The sequence below is a fragment of the Rhincodon typus genome, chromosome 6 (genome assembly GCF_021869965.1).
Source record: "Rhincodon typus isolate 14 chromosome 6, sRhiTyp1.1, whole genome shotgun sequence".
Taxonomy (NCBI): domain Eukaryota; kingdom Metazoa; phylum Chordata; class Chondrichthyes; order Orectolobiformes; family Rhincodontidae; genus Rhincodon; species Rhincodon typus.
The window spans coordinates 34899252-34915560 of NC_063337.1; the positions used below are offsets into that span (position 1 = coordinate 34899252).

Below are 16309 nucleotides of genomic sequence, written 5' to 3' on the forward strand. Positions count from 1 at the left end.
TTGTTATTCATTACGTCGTTGCACCTCTTCTAGCTAGTCCAAGGATATAGTCAATCAAATTCTTTCTGATTTCAACATTTTATTTACATGGAAATCTGTATTCCCTGAAATTTGATGCATTAACATTTACAGTAGTCAATGACAGTTATTGCTTAATTTTTTGAAAGAGAATTGTTGCATCTTTAGCTTTTTTTGGAATTTGGATATTTTGCAGTGCTATATAAATAATTTCCTACTAACTTATTAATATGGACATGTAAGTAACATACTAGCCAGCCATATCATGGCATTCCATGCTGCAGCAGCAGGAACTCACTGGATGAAGTGAAGGGATTCACACTTTGGTCCGTCACTCTGTTGAGTTTCTCATATCAACCATCTTGCAGAGAAAGATTCCAGACACTGAGGACCAAGGAGAGTGAAAGTCTTTTGATGTTTCTCTTAGGCCTATGTAGCAAATCATATGAAAGCTGAAAAGTGAACATTGCTTAATGCAGTCTCTGCGAGGAATGCCAAAGAATTAAGTATTCTAATTAAACATAAACTGCAGGGCAAGAACATTTCACAGACATAGAATCTCTGAACTCAGTCTTCTAAAACAAGAGGAAAAGATGGTGAATTGACAATATAATAAATTGAATTTTTTAAAAAATCTTTTGGAGCCTATTTCAGGCTGCCATTTTATAAATATAAATATGTGTAATGTTTAGTATTTTTGAAATGGGAGATAGAAGATTGTGCTATTATGAATATAAATATTCATGTGACAATTTAAGAAAATAAATTGGGATTCATTTTTGTATTTAATTTTCCAGTTCTAACAATAAGACAGAGGAAATTGATTCTTGGAGTATGTAACAATGCTAAATAAAGACACGTGAAAGGGGGTTAATTTTCATGCTAAATGTTAGTGTTGAAAAGCTTTGTGACATGGCTGATCAATAATCTAAATAAAAGGTTTGGAACCTTTTGCTTCTTGTTTCCTATTAAGATTTATTGTGGAAGCCATGGTTCTGTACATGTGGTGAACTTGGCATGATTCTTATGTATGCCAGTGGGAGACTTTGTTTAACTAAGCTATCAGTGCTTGTCAGTATTCTTTAAAAGTAATTCTGGTAGCTGTCTCATCCAAAGTCTGGTAATTTGTCCATGAGTCTGTTTCAGACTTGAATTTTTATAATTGAGTTTTATTTTCTGATCCCTCATCCTAATGTGAGAGTGTTCCTGTTTTTTTTCAGAGAGTGTTTTTTAAACAGACTAAATACCTTCTGACTTAAGGCTATTAACCTTAATTGAAGCATGCTTTATTTTCTCTATTCCTGTCTTTTTAGTGTATCTTTGATATCCCCCACCTCTTATTGGCCTCATGACACCCTGAGCTGGGAGACTACCTTCTTTGTTGTCTTCTCTATTCCACAAACTTTCTTCTCTTTACAAGGACACCCTTAAAAACTATTCTGTATTTCCCTACACAGCACGACTGAAATCGCATCTAAGCCAACTACCCCATTCCACTTTGTCATTTCAAGTCCTGGTGGTTTAGTGATCCAGAAGTACTACAGTGTTGCTTTTCCAATTTTTAGCAGGCGAGCAAATATCTCAGAAAAATGTTAAGCCAATATTGTCAGGTGATCCAAAATAATATATTTTAAAGTGTCCTGTGATAAAGGAATTTGTTTTTGCTCCTCCCAATACTTATGGTTTTGGTGCATTATAACTGGGGAGAAATCAGGGTGATTTAATAAAAAAACAAATTGACTTCTTTCAAAAATATGCTGGAATTCAGTCAGAAACAGTACTGAGTGGTTATTGGTTCTGAAAATAACAATGTCTAGCATGAGTCAGAGCCAAAGAAGAAATAGCATAAGCAAATGTGATGTTTTCTTGTTCTAGTAATTAAAGTTATGAGTACACCCTTGACTTGAAAAAGATGCTCATTAAACCAGAAGATAAAAAGATACCCAAAAATCTTCATAAAAGTTCAGAAAACACACACAGTAATTTTAAATGTTGATGAATCTCCACATCAACATTTAATTTTAAAATGCCTGGATCAGTCACAATGAAACAACACTTGAAAAAGTCTGATTAAACTTAAGTTAGCAGAATTTTTGTTATAATGTAAATTCTGGCTAGTCTTCAAACAATGCTATAATAAAGGAGAACTGAATTATGGGTAGGATATGTTATGGTCATTCTCCAGAATTACATAATTCCACCGGTAACTAAGCTGTTGGAATGTCCACATTGCAGCTGAACAATGACCAATAATATACAGTATTGCTTCTGCCTAACTAGCTAAAATTGCATCTGGTCAAGTGTACTGAAATGCCTTACCACTTTCTGGAACTGTACCCAATAGAGTGACAGTAGGGAAATATAAAGGATTGTGTGAGTGCCCAGAAGCCAGCATCCCTTCAGTAATTGCAGCTCATGATTAAAGTTGTCTCTACAGCAACTATGGTGTGTTAATCTTCACTCAAGGAGCCTGAGTTGCTGTGACAGCATGCGCTTTTACATACATATCATAGTCTGAAGCTATGAGTAATGTTAGAGGCTCTGATTTTCTGCCTGGAAATTGCTGAGTCAAAGTCATTTTATATTGTGAATGCATTACCATCTGAATCTTCAGTTAACAGTGCAGACTGCAAAAGCATAGAATCGTACAGCACAGAGGAGGCCCTTCAGCCTATCAAACCTGTACCACTAATCCCACTTCCCAGCATTACTCTCATAGTGTCACATGTTATGACATTACAAATGCTCATCCAAGTACTTTTTAAACTCCCCTCCCAGGCAGTCTATTCCAGACTCCCCCCCACCCCCTTAAATGTTTGCCCATTGTTACTGATCCTTCAATTAAGAGGAACAGCTGCTTTCTGTCCATCCTGTCGTAATCTTACACATCTCTATTACCCACCCCCAACCTTCTCTACTCCAAGAAAACAACTAAAGCTCTCTCCATAAATAAAGCTCTCCATCGAAGGCAACATCCTGGTGAATCATCTTCTGTACCCTTCCAGTGCAATCACATCCTTCCTATAGTGCAGTCCCTGTTTTTGGGCTGACCAGCCAAGGGTGGTCTCTTGCCTGCGTCCATCCTGTGGTTTCTGTGGAATTACCCCTCATTCTACAGTACACTTGGGAGTTCAGGCCCATGTCCTCAATCTCTCCTCATGGAATAGTCCCACCATCTCAGCGACCATCTGGTGGGCCTCGGTTGGGCTCCCTTTCTGGCAGATGTATGCTTTGTTGGATTGGAGGACTTGGCTGTGTGCACCAAGTGGGGTATCAACAGGGGTCTACACTGCTGCAGCAAGATATTTTTACCCCTACGCTTGAGTCCCTAAGTGATGGGAGGCCAGCAAGCCATTTGCCTTTCTAGTTGCATTGTGTGCAAGCTGGCTTTTAACATTTTGTCAAAAGAAGAATCTATGGAGCAGGGCATTGGGGTTTAGCAGGCTTTAGGATATAGGTGTTTGCACATTCTGCTCGACAACTGCACAAAGGAGTTGAACAGGGTCTTTTTTTTTTGAAACAGAAACAGAAGTTGCTGGTAAAGCTCAGCAGGTCTGGCAGCATCTGTGAAGAAAAATCAAAGTTAATGTTTCGGGTCCGGTGACCCTTCTTCATAATGATTTACAGCATGTGCAGTTCTTTCAGGTTTTATTTCTTTTATTTCAAACATTGAGGGTGGACGTTTGGCTAAAAGACACAAACACTGGAGATACAGCAGAAGACAAGGCCAAGATCACAGAGAGAATGGAAGAACACCGACTGTGGACTAGAGTTGTTTTAGTCATTAGAAGACCGGATTTTCTTTTTCTCACTTGAAAAAATATTTTTATGTTTATTACATTTTTGGGCTTTCTGTTTGGATGATGAGAAACCAATGTGGCCTCTCAAAGGATTTTGAGCTGTTTGTGCACTTCACGATTTTTGTGTTGGTTGCTCATTTATTAATTGATTTCCTTCAGCAAATACAAAATATATTGCTTCATAGTTATTTTTAGAGATACCAAAAAAAAAGTTCTTGATAACCTATTTTCTTATCAATAGAATACCTGAATCTGTTGTATTCTTTGGGCACATCTATACAAAACGGAAATGTCACACAAGTGAATATGAAATATAATGTTTCTGATGATCAAAAATATTATGGCTTGCACACATCTTTTATTCACTTTTTACAAATGGATAACAAGTGGATTTTAGTTGGTTTTTAAGTTTCTCATTTGCAATTGTGCTTCTTTGCAAGGATAACTCAAAATGCCCATGTGGAAGAACTTCAGGCAACATGCAAATTCACGAAACTGATTCTTTTAGCCATAATAAACTATATCTGAACAATGTTAAACTATTTTGCAATGTTTTCATTAGTTGCAAATGTTGCCCAATGTAGTTAAACAAGTCCAACACAAATACATTCTGTATAACTGTGTTGGAAGTAGTAAGAAAGAAAGGCTTGCTGACTCTGGAAAATTGTTTTCTCCACAGGTTTTCTGGGCTCATTGCATAAATGCCTTGGTCCATTCCGTCATCCTTTTCTGGTTTCCACTAAAGGCACTTGAACAAGGTATTTTGTCCATTTTTTCATTCTCAGTGTAACTGGAGAACTCATGCTTTTTTCAAATTTGCTTATTTAGGAAATGTATAACTCTTTATTGACTCTTGGGGCCTGTTTTACTAATTTACTTTACAAACGTACTATAAAATGGTTATTATTATAGTATATAATTTGAAAGTTTTGGTGAGTTAAATCATGAACAATAATTATTTGTGACAGAAACTTAGAATTTGGACAGAACTATTTTTCCATTTACAGTCACATGATATTGTTATTACATACATTTTATAGGAACATTGCAGTGCTCTTAAGTCAGTTTTGTTGTACTTGCGAGCCAACTATCTTTTAATTTCCTTCCAACCAATTTCTTTAATTCTTCTGACAGTGCTGACTCCTTGCTGTGGTGTAGTTGTATAAGTATCAGTTATTCTCTAGTATAGCTTCCAAGTTGTAATTTATTCATTGTAAATCTCGATTTTGAATCTTTCCCAACTATTTGACTATAGCAAGTGTACCAGAAGGCATTACTGCCTTGGTCCCATCCTCAACTAATGTCTCCACACAAAGCAGTTGCTGCAGGTGTTGCTAAATGTTAATCAGATGTAAGAAAATTGATTGAATTATTTTAATTTTTCTCCTTGTCAAACCAGAGTACTGAGATTTGTTAACATGTTATATTGTTGGACTGGCTAAAGCTTGTTAACTCAATATATTTTGGCTCAACTAATTTTGCAGTTCAGCATTAAGCCATTCGGAGTTTACAGTTTTTTAAACCAAATTTTATGTTCTACCAGTCTGCTGCTTCCCTGTCTAATGTACCAATATTTCAGAAATGATGCATGATGAAGTCATTTCATCTTTTTCATTTCTTGAGGTTATAAAGAGAAGAATTTGCTAATTTTGAAAAGAATTGAACATTTCCATCTATTTATGGAATTTTGTTGCTGGGACTGACCTTGAGTTTTACTTTGAGATGCCACCATAAAAAGATCCATTCTTCAGCCCGTCTGATTCACTGTATATGATATCAACAACTGGCTAACTACGTGGAATACAGCAAAAGCTGTGGATTCTGACAGCATTCGACTGTAGAATTGTAGATGTTTGCTTCAGAACTAGCCTCTAAACAAGCTGCACCATTGGCATCTACCCCAATAATATGGACAAGTGCCAATGTATGTTCTGTCCACAAAATGTGGAAGTGGCAGTGTTGGACGGGGTTGGACAAAGTCAGAAGTCACACAACACCAAGTTATAGTCCAACAGGTTTATTTGAAATCACAAGCTTTTGGAGTGCTGCTCCTTCCTTAGGTGAAGTGCACAAGTGTCCACAAAATGTAGTGAAAATCCAATCTGGCCAATTTCCATTTTATTGGTCCACTGACAGTAATCAGCAATGCTCCCTTAAAACTGTACATGCGTGCTGCCATTCAGTGTTTCATGCACACCAATTGGTGTCAGCACACTAATTGTGACATTGACTTCCGGTGCCAGAAGTTGTTGCCACGCATGGGCCTCAGAGCCGTTAGCAGAGCGATGCAAGATATTCTGGTTAGTAGTATCAAATGGAACTTGAACAGCAATAGCCTTACCAACTATGTGCAGTTTGGATTCTGCAGGACCACCTGATTCCACACCTCATTGCTTCCTTACTCCAAACATGGATGATAGAGCTGAATTCCAGAGGCAATGTAAGAGTGATGTCATAGAATCCCTACACTGCAGAAGCAGGCCATTCGGCCCATCAAGTCCACACTGGCCCTCAGAAGAGCATCCCACCTAGACCCATCCCTCTACCCTATCCCTGTAACCCTGCATTTCGCATGGCTAATCCACCTAGCCTGCACATCCCTCGACACTATTGGCAATTTAGCATGGCCAATCCACCTAACCTGCACATCTTTGGACTGTGGGAGGAAATCGGGGCACCTGGAGAAAACCCACGCAATCATGAGGAGAATGTACAAACTCAAGACAGACAGTTGCCTGAGGCGAGATTGAACCTGAGTCACTGGCGCTATGAGGTGGTGGTGCTAACCACTGAGCCACCATGCCACCCTCATGGAACTCAAGTAAGATTGTTCATTAGGAATGGGGAAAAGCTATGCACTGGCTGTAGTCATACCTAGCACAAAGGATTTTGGTTATAGTTGTTTGAGGACTGCAGGAGTTTCTCAGAATAGTGTCCTAGACCCAATCACCTTCTATTTCTTCACTGACCTTCTCTCATCCTGAGGTCAGAAGTGGAGATGCTTGCTGGTGATTGCACAGAGTTCCATTTGCAGCTCTTCAAGTAATAAAGCAGTCCCTTCTTGCATGCAGCACAAGAAATGTTTGTGCTACTTCCAACAAAAGAGATTTTACCATGATCCTGGCAGTCAGTTGCATGACCATCATTTAATTCACCACCATCAACATCCTGGGTGTTACCATTGTTACAATCCTTTTTGGCACACCAACATTTACAGAGAAATTCAAAATCTAAATTACCTGTTGAGGGAATGCTACCACAAGGATCCACTTTTTTAAACCACTTTACTGCATGTACACAAATAAACAAAGCAAGTATCACCCACTAAACATTATCTGAAGTTGACAATTATTCTTTATACTGAAATAGAAACATGGTTGTTCATATTCTCAAATTCAAATCCTCAATTGAAACACACCCTTTCCATTTTTGCTCCCCTCCTCAGAAAGCCTTTGTCTACTCATCAAGCCTTTTAAAAGTGTTTCATGACCTTGGAGCAAACCAAAGTGCCACAGTTCTAAGGAATTAACTTCTATTCTCCTCAGTGTTTCTGCTATCCTCTGTCCTTTGAACTTTCTTGGGATCCTTTTCACTAGCTTCTAGCCTAGCGACCCTCCACTGCTCCTTAATCCCCTCATGATTTTGGAAACTCCACTTGAAGTGTGGCTGGCACTGCACTCTGGTTAAGTGCTTCCACATCAGAAGTATTCCTGATTACTGATGGCCCATTTGCTTCTGGTGCCTGGCTATTTCCAACTTTTGGCAAACTGTTTCAGTGCCTGCTGAACTCAGGACTTGCCTTTATCAGCTTGGGTGATTTCAACTCCAACTCCTATATACTTTCTGGGAAAAATCCAACAGACAATTAATTAAGAATACTAACCAAGACAGTGCCAATTTCTAAAGTCCAACATTTTAATGATCTTATCCTTCCAAATTTAATCTTCCCAAAACTAAAAGTTCCTTCTAAAATGTTAATAGCATCATAGAGCACGGAAACAGACCCTTCGCTCCAACCAAACATCCCAATCTAATGTAGTCACATTCACCACCATTTGGCCCATAACCCTCTAAACCTTTCCTTTTCATATACCCGTCCAGATGCCTTTTAATTGTTGTAATTGTACCTGCCTCCACCACTTCCTCTGGCAGCTCGTTGCATATACACACCACCCCAATGTGAAAAAGTTGCCTTTCCAAATGCATGTAAATCCTGTCCCTCAGAATTCCCTCCAACAACTTACCCACCCTGATACAAGGCTCACCAGTCTGTGAACTGAGAGCTAGATGACACTACCTATAACAAAGCAACGTGCATGATGGATACAACTTCTGCCAATGTGCCATAGTAGCAGTGGGTATCATCAACAAAGTACACTCCAACAACTCTCCAAGGAGCTTTCAATAGCACTTTCCAAATCACCGGCCATCACCACTAGAAATACCCTAAATGGGTATATGGAAATACCATCACCTGCAGTGAGTTGTCTTTCAAGCCATACACCATTCTGATTCAGTGTCATGTCATCATTCTTTCACTGTCACTAGATCTCCCTTACTGCAGTGCATGGACTGCAACGATTGCGGATAACCAACAAATGTTGGCCTTGTCAGTGACGATCAGGTTCCCTGAATAAATCAAAAATAGTTCAGAGTAGAACCATAGATTTTCGTACATGGCATGCTTCTTGTGTTAGTACCTCAGGAACCTTTAACAATATGACAACAGGTAAGTGCCAGCCATCTTGCTGTTAAACCCTTCTTCCCAGCAGCCTTTACTATCCTAAAAATTGGAAACTTATGGTAGTTTCAGTTTAACAATTAAGCAAGTTATCAATATTTCAGCTAAAATTCGAAAGAGAATTATTAACTCTAAATTACACTTATGAAGCTGATCAAATCTTGCAGTAACTGCGTGGTCAATATGTATAAAAGGACACAGGACCTTGGGAGATGCAGTCCTGAGAACTTGTCAGTCTTTAGGTCTATTGGTTTACCAGCAACTTTTCGCCAGCGATAATGTTTGCTTTAAGCTCATCCTCCCCATGATTTTCAATTAATTTTGAGAAATTTTCTAAGTCTTTGTTTTCCATTATCATTTTCCCATACTCCCTCTCTAGAGAACTAACACAAGCTTAGTTACTCTTCTGCTATTCATGTACTTGTAGAAACTCTCATTATTTGCCTTTGTATTACTAGCTAGCTTTCTCCCATATTCTGCTTTCTTCCTCTTTATTATCTTTTTAGTCATTTTTTGCTCATTCTTGAAGTCTTCCCATTCCTCTGACCTACCACTAATTTTTGCAGGTGTGAACAGCTTTTTCAATTTAATACAATCTGTAACTACTTTATTTAGCCACATATGATTTTCCTTCTCAAAGAGCCTTTTCTTCTCATTGGGAAAAATCTTTGCTTGGAGTTATTTAATGTCTCCTGAATGGTTTACCTCAGCAGTTTTACTAGCCTACCTTTTAATTGACCTTCTCGGATCATCTAAACCAGCTGTCTCTTGATGCCCTCACAGTTGCCTTTACTTAGATATAAAACATGAGTTATGGACCCACATTTCTCCTTTCCAAACCAAAACTTCTGTCATGGTGTGACAGCTGTCATCTAAAGACTCCTTTACCATGTACAGGTATATGCCAACTCACAACAAGTCTTGTTCACCCATCATCCTGTGCACATTAACATAGTGGCTCATGGTGTGGCAAATTCTCAATATTAAAAACCTCCCTTAACCTTTGCGCTGCTATCTCTCTGTCCTCCTTCAGGTTGTTCTTTAAAACCTACCTGTTGACTCAGTTTCCATTCATCTTCCTCATATCTACTTATGTTGCTCATTGTCAAGTATTCTTTGATAATTCTTCTTTAGGACACGTTAGGACATCTCACTATGTTTCAGGTGCTATATAAGTGGAATTATAAATACTTAAGGTGATGGACGGTATCTCTTATTGTATCAATTTTTACAAGCACTTCTAGTGCATGTTCAAATAACCAATTAAGGAGGAGCTAAGTGGTGTAGAGAGTTAGAGTACTCTTATTTCTCCTTTGGGACACAGATTTGAATTCAACCCAGACTGAGGTGATGAAAATCCTCTGTCTTTGAATATTGAAAGCAAAAATGAGTCTGGACAGTCTCAAATCCCAGTGGACAGGAACAGTCTGCACAAAATAACCAATAATTAGGCACTAAATTGGCAGTTTCGCTCCAATGGGTCGTAAGAATAGCTAATGTTGGCAAATGGAAATATCGCTGATACAGTAAGTGTCACCCTTCTGTGACTGAGTTAAAGCGGTTTGTGGAAGAGAGTGGAGCAGGCTTTAGTTCTATCTAGCCTATGCATTAGCTGACTTAGGAATGTTTTGAGCTGAAACTAGGTGCAGGAGACAGAATATATTAATTTCCAAGCACACGATTCTTCACCTTAATTGAAACAAATTCACTTTAAAGCTATTAAAAAATGACAAATCCAGAACAAAGGATATGAAAATGTATTTAATTGAATTTTTACCATGTGTAATCCAGTAGAGCTAGACCCTCCATCTAACTATGCGTATGTAAATCTCAGTTGTAACTTGACATCTTGGAGCTCATTACGCTTCTAACTAGTAAATGGCATGACAGCCTCCTCCAGAAATCAAACCCACAGACTGCAGTAATGGAATCAAACAATATCTCCCCTTTGCATTATATGAACAATGTTCTTAAATGTGAAATAAGGTAACTTTCCTCACCAGATGTGGAAGTCAAGGGAAAGAAACAATTTTCATAAATTAACACAGAGTGACAGATCCCACTACTGAATTTCATACATCTCAATTAACCCTTAGTAGAGCATCCCACTCATATCCACATCCTCACCCTAACCCCCAACCCCACGTTAACCATGGCTAATCAACCTAGACGGCACACTATGGGGCAAGTTAGTATGGCCAGTTTACCTAACCTGCACATCTTTGGACTGTGGGTGCACCAGCGGAAACCAACACAAACTCATGGAGAATGTGCAAACTCCACACAGTCACCTAAGGCCAGAATTGAATACAGGTCCGTGGCGCTGTGAGACATTATAGTGGGAAAATGGAAAGTTGTCAAGTTGGTCCATTTTTTGCTGTTGTTCTGCAATCACAATCAATACTACTGAATGCACAATTCCTTTGACTTAATGCCTTCATTTAATACTTAGCTGGAGCATCACTAGTTCAGAGATATTCACTTTCTGAAATTGTTTCACATATCCTAGGAGGTGATCTCTGGGTTTCATCCAAGATGATCCAAAAATTATTTTAAAATCATGGTATGTGGATTTTATGATAATTGCCAGCATTTATTGCTGATCCCTAATTGCCTATGGAAAAGTCACAATGAGCCACCTTTTTGAATCACTGCAGTCCATGTTGTGAAAATACTGTCATGGAGCTGTTAGGTAGGAAGTTGCAGGATGATGATGATGATGGGACCGTACTATGTATCCAAGTCAGAGTGGTATCTTAGAGATAGTGGTAACCACTAAGCCTGCTGCCTTTGTTCTTCCAGGTGGTAACTGTTGCGAATTTGTAAGTTGCTGCAGTGCTTCTTGTAGATGACACACAATAAAGACAGTTTCCCTGTGTTAGCAGGAGTGAATGTTTTGGTGATGAATAGATTATTAATCAAGTGGGCTATTTTCCCACAATATTCTTGGGCTTTTTGAACACTGTCAAAATTGCAGTCATCCAGGCAAGTGGAGAGTATTCCATCACACTCCTGACTTCAGCCTTTTAGATACTGGGGAGTCAGCAGGTGAATCACTCACCACAGTGTAACCAGATTATTTATTGTCACTACTTTTCTGGCCAGTCCAGGTTGATGTTAATAGACGATTGGATATTGTAAATACCATTCAATGTTAGATTTTCTCTTGTTGAGAATGTTGCCACATGGCATTTGTAAGGCGCACACGTTATCTTCCAGCTTGAATATTGCGCAGGCCTTGCTACACAGACTGTTTCATTATTTGAACAAAAGGTATTGTACACTCTCCAGTCATCAATGATCATCTCATGTCTGATCTTCTATGTCATAGAGTCATACAGCATGGAAACAGACCTTTCGGTCCAACCAGTCCAAGCCAAACATAATCCCAAACTAAACCAGTTCCACCTGCCTGCTCCTTGCCCATATCCCTCCACACCTTTCCTATTCATGTATTTAGCTGAGTGTCTTTTAAACGTTCTAATTGTGCCCACATCCACCACTTCCTCATGATGAAGGAAATGAAGATAGTTGTCCTTAGGACGTTACCTTGTGGAAGTACTGTAGCACTGACATGACATGATTGACCTCCAGTAACCACAGCGATCTTCCATTGTGTTTGGTTTAACTCTAGCCACTGGTGAATTTTCTCTCATTTTGGTTTTCCTCAAGCTCCTTGGTGCCACACTGGTGTCAAATGCTGACTTGATGTCACTTTCACCTCACCTCTGGTTTGTCCAAGTTTGAACAAAGACTGAATTGAAGTCTTGTGGGAAAGAGCTGCCACGAGAAGTTGTTGATATTGGATTATATTTTTGATCCTAAGAAACAGATAATCAACTATACAGGCACATGATTAAAATCAGGATTAATGCAAAATATAAACAATAAGATTTGAACAAGTGAGAGAAGACCCAATTAAGAGGTTTTCAATTCATCTTCATACTGAAGTGCAGGGCTTTCACATTATTGAGGATTAGGATCTTTGGGAAGCCTTTTCCACTCGCTCATTGCTTAATTTTTCATCACTAATCATGAATAGATGTGGCAGAATAATAATATGGTTTGTTGGTTGTGCAATCACTTGATGTCTCTAAAATGCTGCTTGTATTGTTTAATACAGTCCTTTGTTGTAGCTTCATCAGTTGGCATGTCATTTTCAGTAATGGCTGGTACTATACCTGGCATGCTATCCTCCACTGCTCAGTGAACCAGGGTTGGTCTCCTAAATGATGATGATGATGATGATAGAGTGAGGATACAAGTTGTTACAAGTTACGATGAGGTTACAGGTTGTGATGGATTACATTGCAGCTGCTGCTGATGGCCTATAATGTCTTAGGATGCTGAGCTTTGCACCCTTGGATTGGTTCTGAAACTATCCTATTCAGCAGTGTGGTGCCATCACTCAACACATGGTATGAATTCATTCTAAAGCCAAATAGTGAGGTGGGAAACCAGGTGCCAATATTTTATTTCATTCTGAATTTATTCACAGAATGCAACATTACAAGTGTCTGCCTCTTCCATAATCAACATTCAGTGTCCTAGAACTCTCTCTATCCAATCTTTTGAATACTCAATAAATCAGATTAACTCATAATCAAATTATCAGCATCTTAAAGGGGCACTGTAACAAAAAAAAAACACACTTTAAAAGAAACACAACAAATCAAGGTAAGATTTTGGACTGAAGCTCACTAACCCCTATGGTGCCCACCAATCACAGAAGGCCTCAACTATTCCGATCGACACTGTGTGTTCCCTTTCCAGGGACACCTAGGCGTAGACACAGAAGTGAAAATGAGGCTGACAAACAGGTCTAATGACTCCATCAACTATGCACTGATGGCACTTGTTTGTGGCTAGATTGGCCTGATTTTTGGATAGGCTCACAAGAGGTTCTTCTAATCGCTCATAGATAACAGTGCGGAGCTGGAGGAACACAGTAGGCAGGCAGCATCAGAGGAGCAGGAAAGTTGACATTTTGGGTCAGGACCCTTCTTCAGGAATGGGGGAGGGGGAAGGGAGCTCAGAAATAAATAGAGAGGAGAGGGGTGGGGCTGGGGAAGGTAGGTGGGATGGTAATAGGTGAGTGCAGGTAGGCAGTGGTGGGCAATTTACAGCAACATCCTGGTAAATCTCTTCTGAACCCTCTCCAGCTTATCATGACCATTGGAGTCTCTGTTCCGTGTGCTGGGGAAGGAAGAGGCAGATGATAATCAGCAGGCTGGCCAGTGATGCCCATGTCCCACAGTAATTAAAAAAGAATTCCTTTGCCCAAATTTGACCTGATGCCATGAGACTTCATAACTTGCACAGTCAATTTTGAGGTCCCCCGGAACACACTCACCTAACAGTTCACTGACATGCGAGTGATGATGGTGGACGATTCTGAGATATTTCACATGAGGATTCTGACAGTGTGATGGCTGTACTGTTGCTAGTAGGATAGTTCTTTCAACTTTGACACAGGTTTCCAGATACGGTGAGGAAGACTTTGCAAGGTTGATTATGCAGAGTGTGCCTTTGATCTGACTAGTGCCTAGGTTGATAATGGGTGGCCTGTCTGGTTTCATTCTTACTCAGCTTCTTTACATTGGTTTGATATAACAAGTGGCTTGCTAGATATTTTCTGAGGACAGTTGAGTGAGACACTTTGTTGTGGATTTGAAGTCATATGATAGCTGAGATGGCAGATTTTCTTCCCTAGAGGACATTAACGAACCAGATAAGTTTTTAGAACAATCTGGTGTTTTCATGATCATTATAACTGAGACTAGTTTTACTTTCTTCCAGATTTATTTAAATAAATCCAAATTCCTCAAGCTGTTATAGAGAGATTTGAACTCAAGTCTTGGGAACATTAGTTTAGTGATCTTTAGTGCAGTAACATTGCTCCAAGCTACTGTACATTGTAGTACCAAATTACCATGAAATCCCATGTGTATTTTAACTAAATCTGCAGAAGTATCTTCTATATGAATGTATCATAACCACATTTTAATTTTGCTGTTCTCCTTCAGATTCAGTTTTTATGAGTGGACAAGTTATGGACTATTTATTTCTCGGGAACATTGTTTATACAGTAAGTAATGCAATCTCTGCATCAGTGTAGAAAACCAAACTGGGGCTGGCAATATTATTAGAATGTGTTTGATCATATATTTATTTCATATCTGTTTGCAATTGTATTTATTTGAGGTGCAAATTGTTAAGTTTAACTTGCTCAACCACAAAATTGGAATATTGGCATTTGCATTATGAATCCCTAAGTGTAACATAAACCAGTACCATAAACATTGTCAGTCCCACAGCGGGCCATTAACATTCTATTCACCTAGCACAAATGGCCTTTTTTGTTTGAATTTGACTTGGTTTGCAACTTAACAGCCAGCAACTATGCGTTTCTGATATTCCTTGCAATATCCTGCCACTACATAATTTCTTAAACAAATATTGTTTGGTTTGTGCAACAGACTGAGAAAGCTCCAGACAGCCCACCTGATCTTTACAGACTAGCTCCTATTTAGAGCAAAAACAAAATTACTTAAGTGTAAAACTCCTGTTTCCATACCTGGAAGTGAAAAAACATTTTAATCTGTTGGTTGGGGATCTTTTTGAACACCAACTAGTCCATGCAAAGCATTGCATTGAGAGCTGAAGAACTTGAAGACACTTACTAAGAGATACAACCAGTCTGTTAGCCATCAACAACTAGTTCTACTTCCAGAAAATGTAACTGATTGATTCATGTAAGATTGTTGACAAAAATTGCAGTAAAACCACCGTCATTCTTGACTAAATAAGATCTCAAGTTGCTTGACTTAATTTCAGAATGAAATAAATCTTTATACTCCTATTACTTCACAAATTATATTTTTTTAAAAACTCACTTTTTATCATAACACTTTTCCATCTTTTTCTTCAGTATGTCGTTGTAACTGTGTGTTTGAAAGCTGGCTTTGAGACAACAGCATGGACAAAGGTAGGAACTTTATTGAACATTAAGTATTTAAAAGTTATGTACAAAATACCTTTTGAAAACATTACTTAATTGCTATTAATTTAGGATAGACATTAGAATTCTGGGAACTTGAAATTTCATGCCTTTTATAGCTGTCATTTCTAAAGGTTTTCTTTTACAGTTTTTGTGGTTACGCATTGTCTGAAAGTTTTACTATTGGAACACTAACTATTAAGAAATAACTTTAAAGTGTCTTCCTTTTCCCACTTCTCATTATCAGTTAGAAGTTTTACTTTTGCTTTATTTCCAATATTGTAGATAATTTATATTAAAGTCAGTAAACAATTTTATTCTTTTTAATTGACTTGGACATTGTCCAAAAAAACTAAATTATTGCACATAATTTTGAGTGTATAATTTTGAATCCATTTGATCAGTTAGCAAGATAGCGTGAGAATGGTGCTAACAGCCTGTGCTAACTGTGGTAGGCCTGCTCCTTAACTTGGTCACGCTTAACATAGTGTTGTCTCTCAAGCAGTACAATTAATTGTCTCAGAAAGATCCTAAAATCTCTCATGGACAACCGCTAATTATTTTACCAAATTACTTGACAACCTGACTGTTTATTGATTATTTACCAGCTGCACGTCATAAGGAATCTCAAGAGACAACATAGTGTAGAGCTGGAGGAACACAGCAGGCCAGGCAGCATCAGAGGAGCAGGCAAGTTGACGTTTCGGGTCAGGACCCTTCTTCAGAACTTCAGCAGAAGGGGCCTGACCC

The 16309-nt window shown here is 38.7% G+C and overlaps 1 protein-coding gene across 1 annotated transcript in view; it reads left to right on the forward strand.

Moving 5' to 3' along the window:
- Window positions 1-16309, forward strand: part of atp8a2 (ATPase phospholipid transporting 8A2) — a 701479-nt gene that overhangs the window by 612824 nt on the left and 72346 nt on the right. The window contains exons 32-34 of the mRNA XM_048597580.1: window positions 4498-4576; window positions 14586-14647; window positions 15491-15547. Of these exons, the coding sequence (XP_048453537.1) occupies window positions 4498-4576; window positions 14586-14647; window positions 15491-15547 (198 nt within the window). The remainder of the gene's footprint in view (window positions 1-4497; window positions 4577-14585; window positions 14648-15490; window positions 15548-16309) is intronic.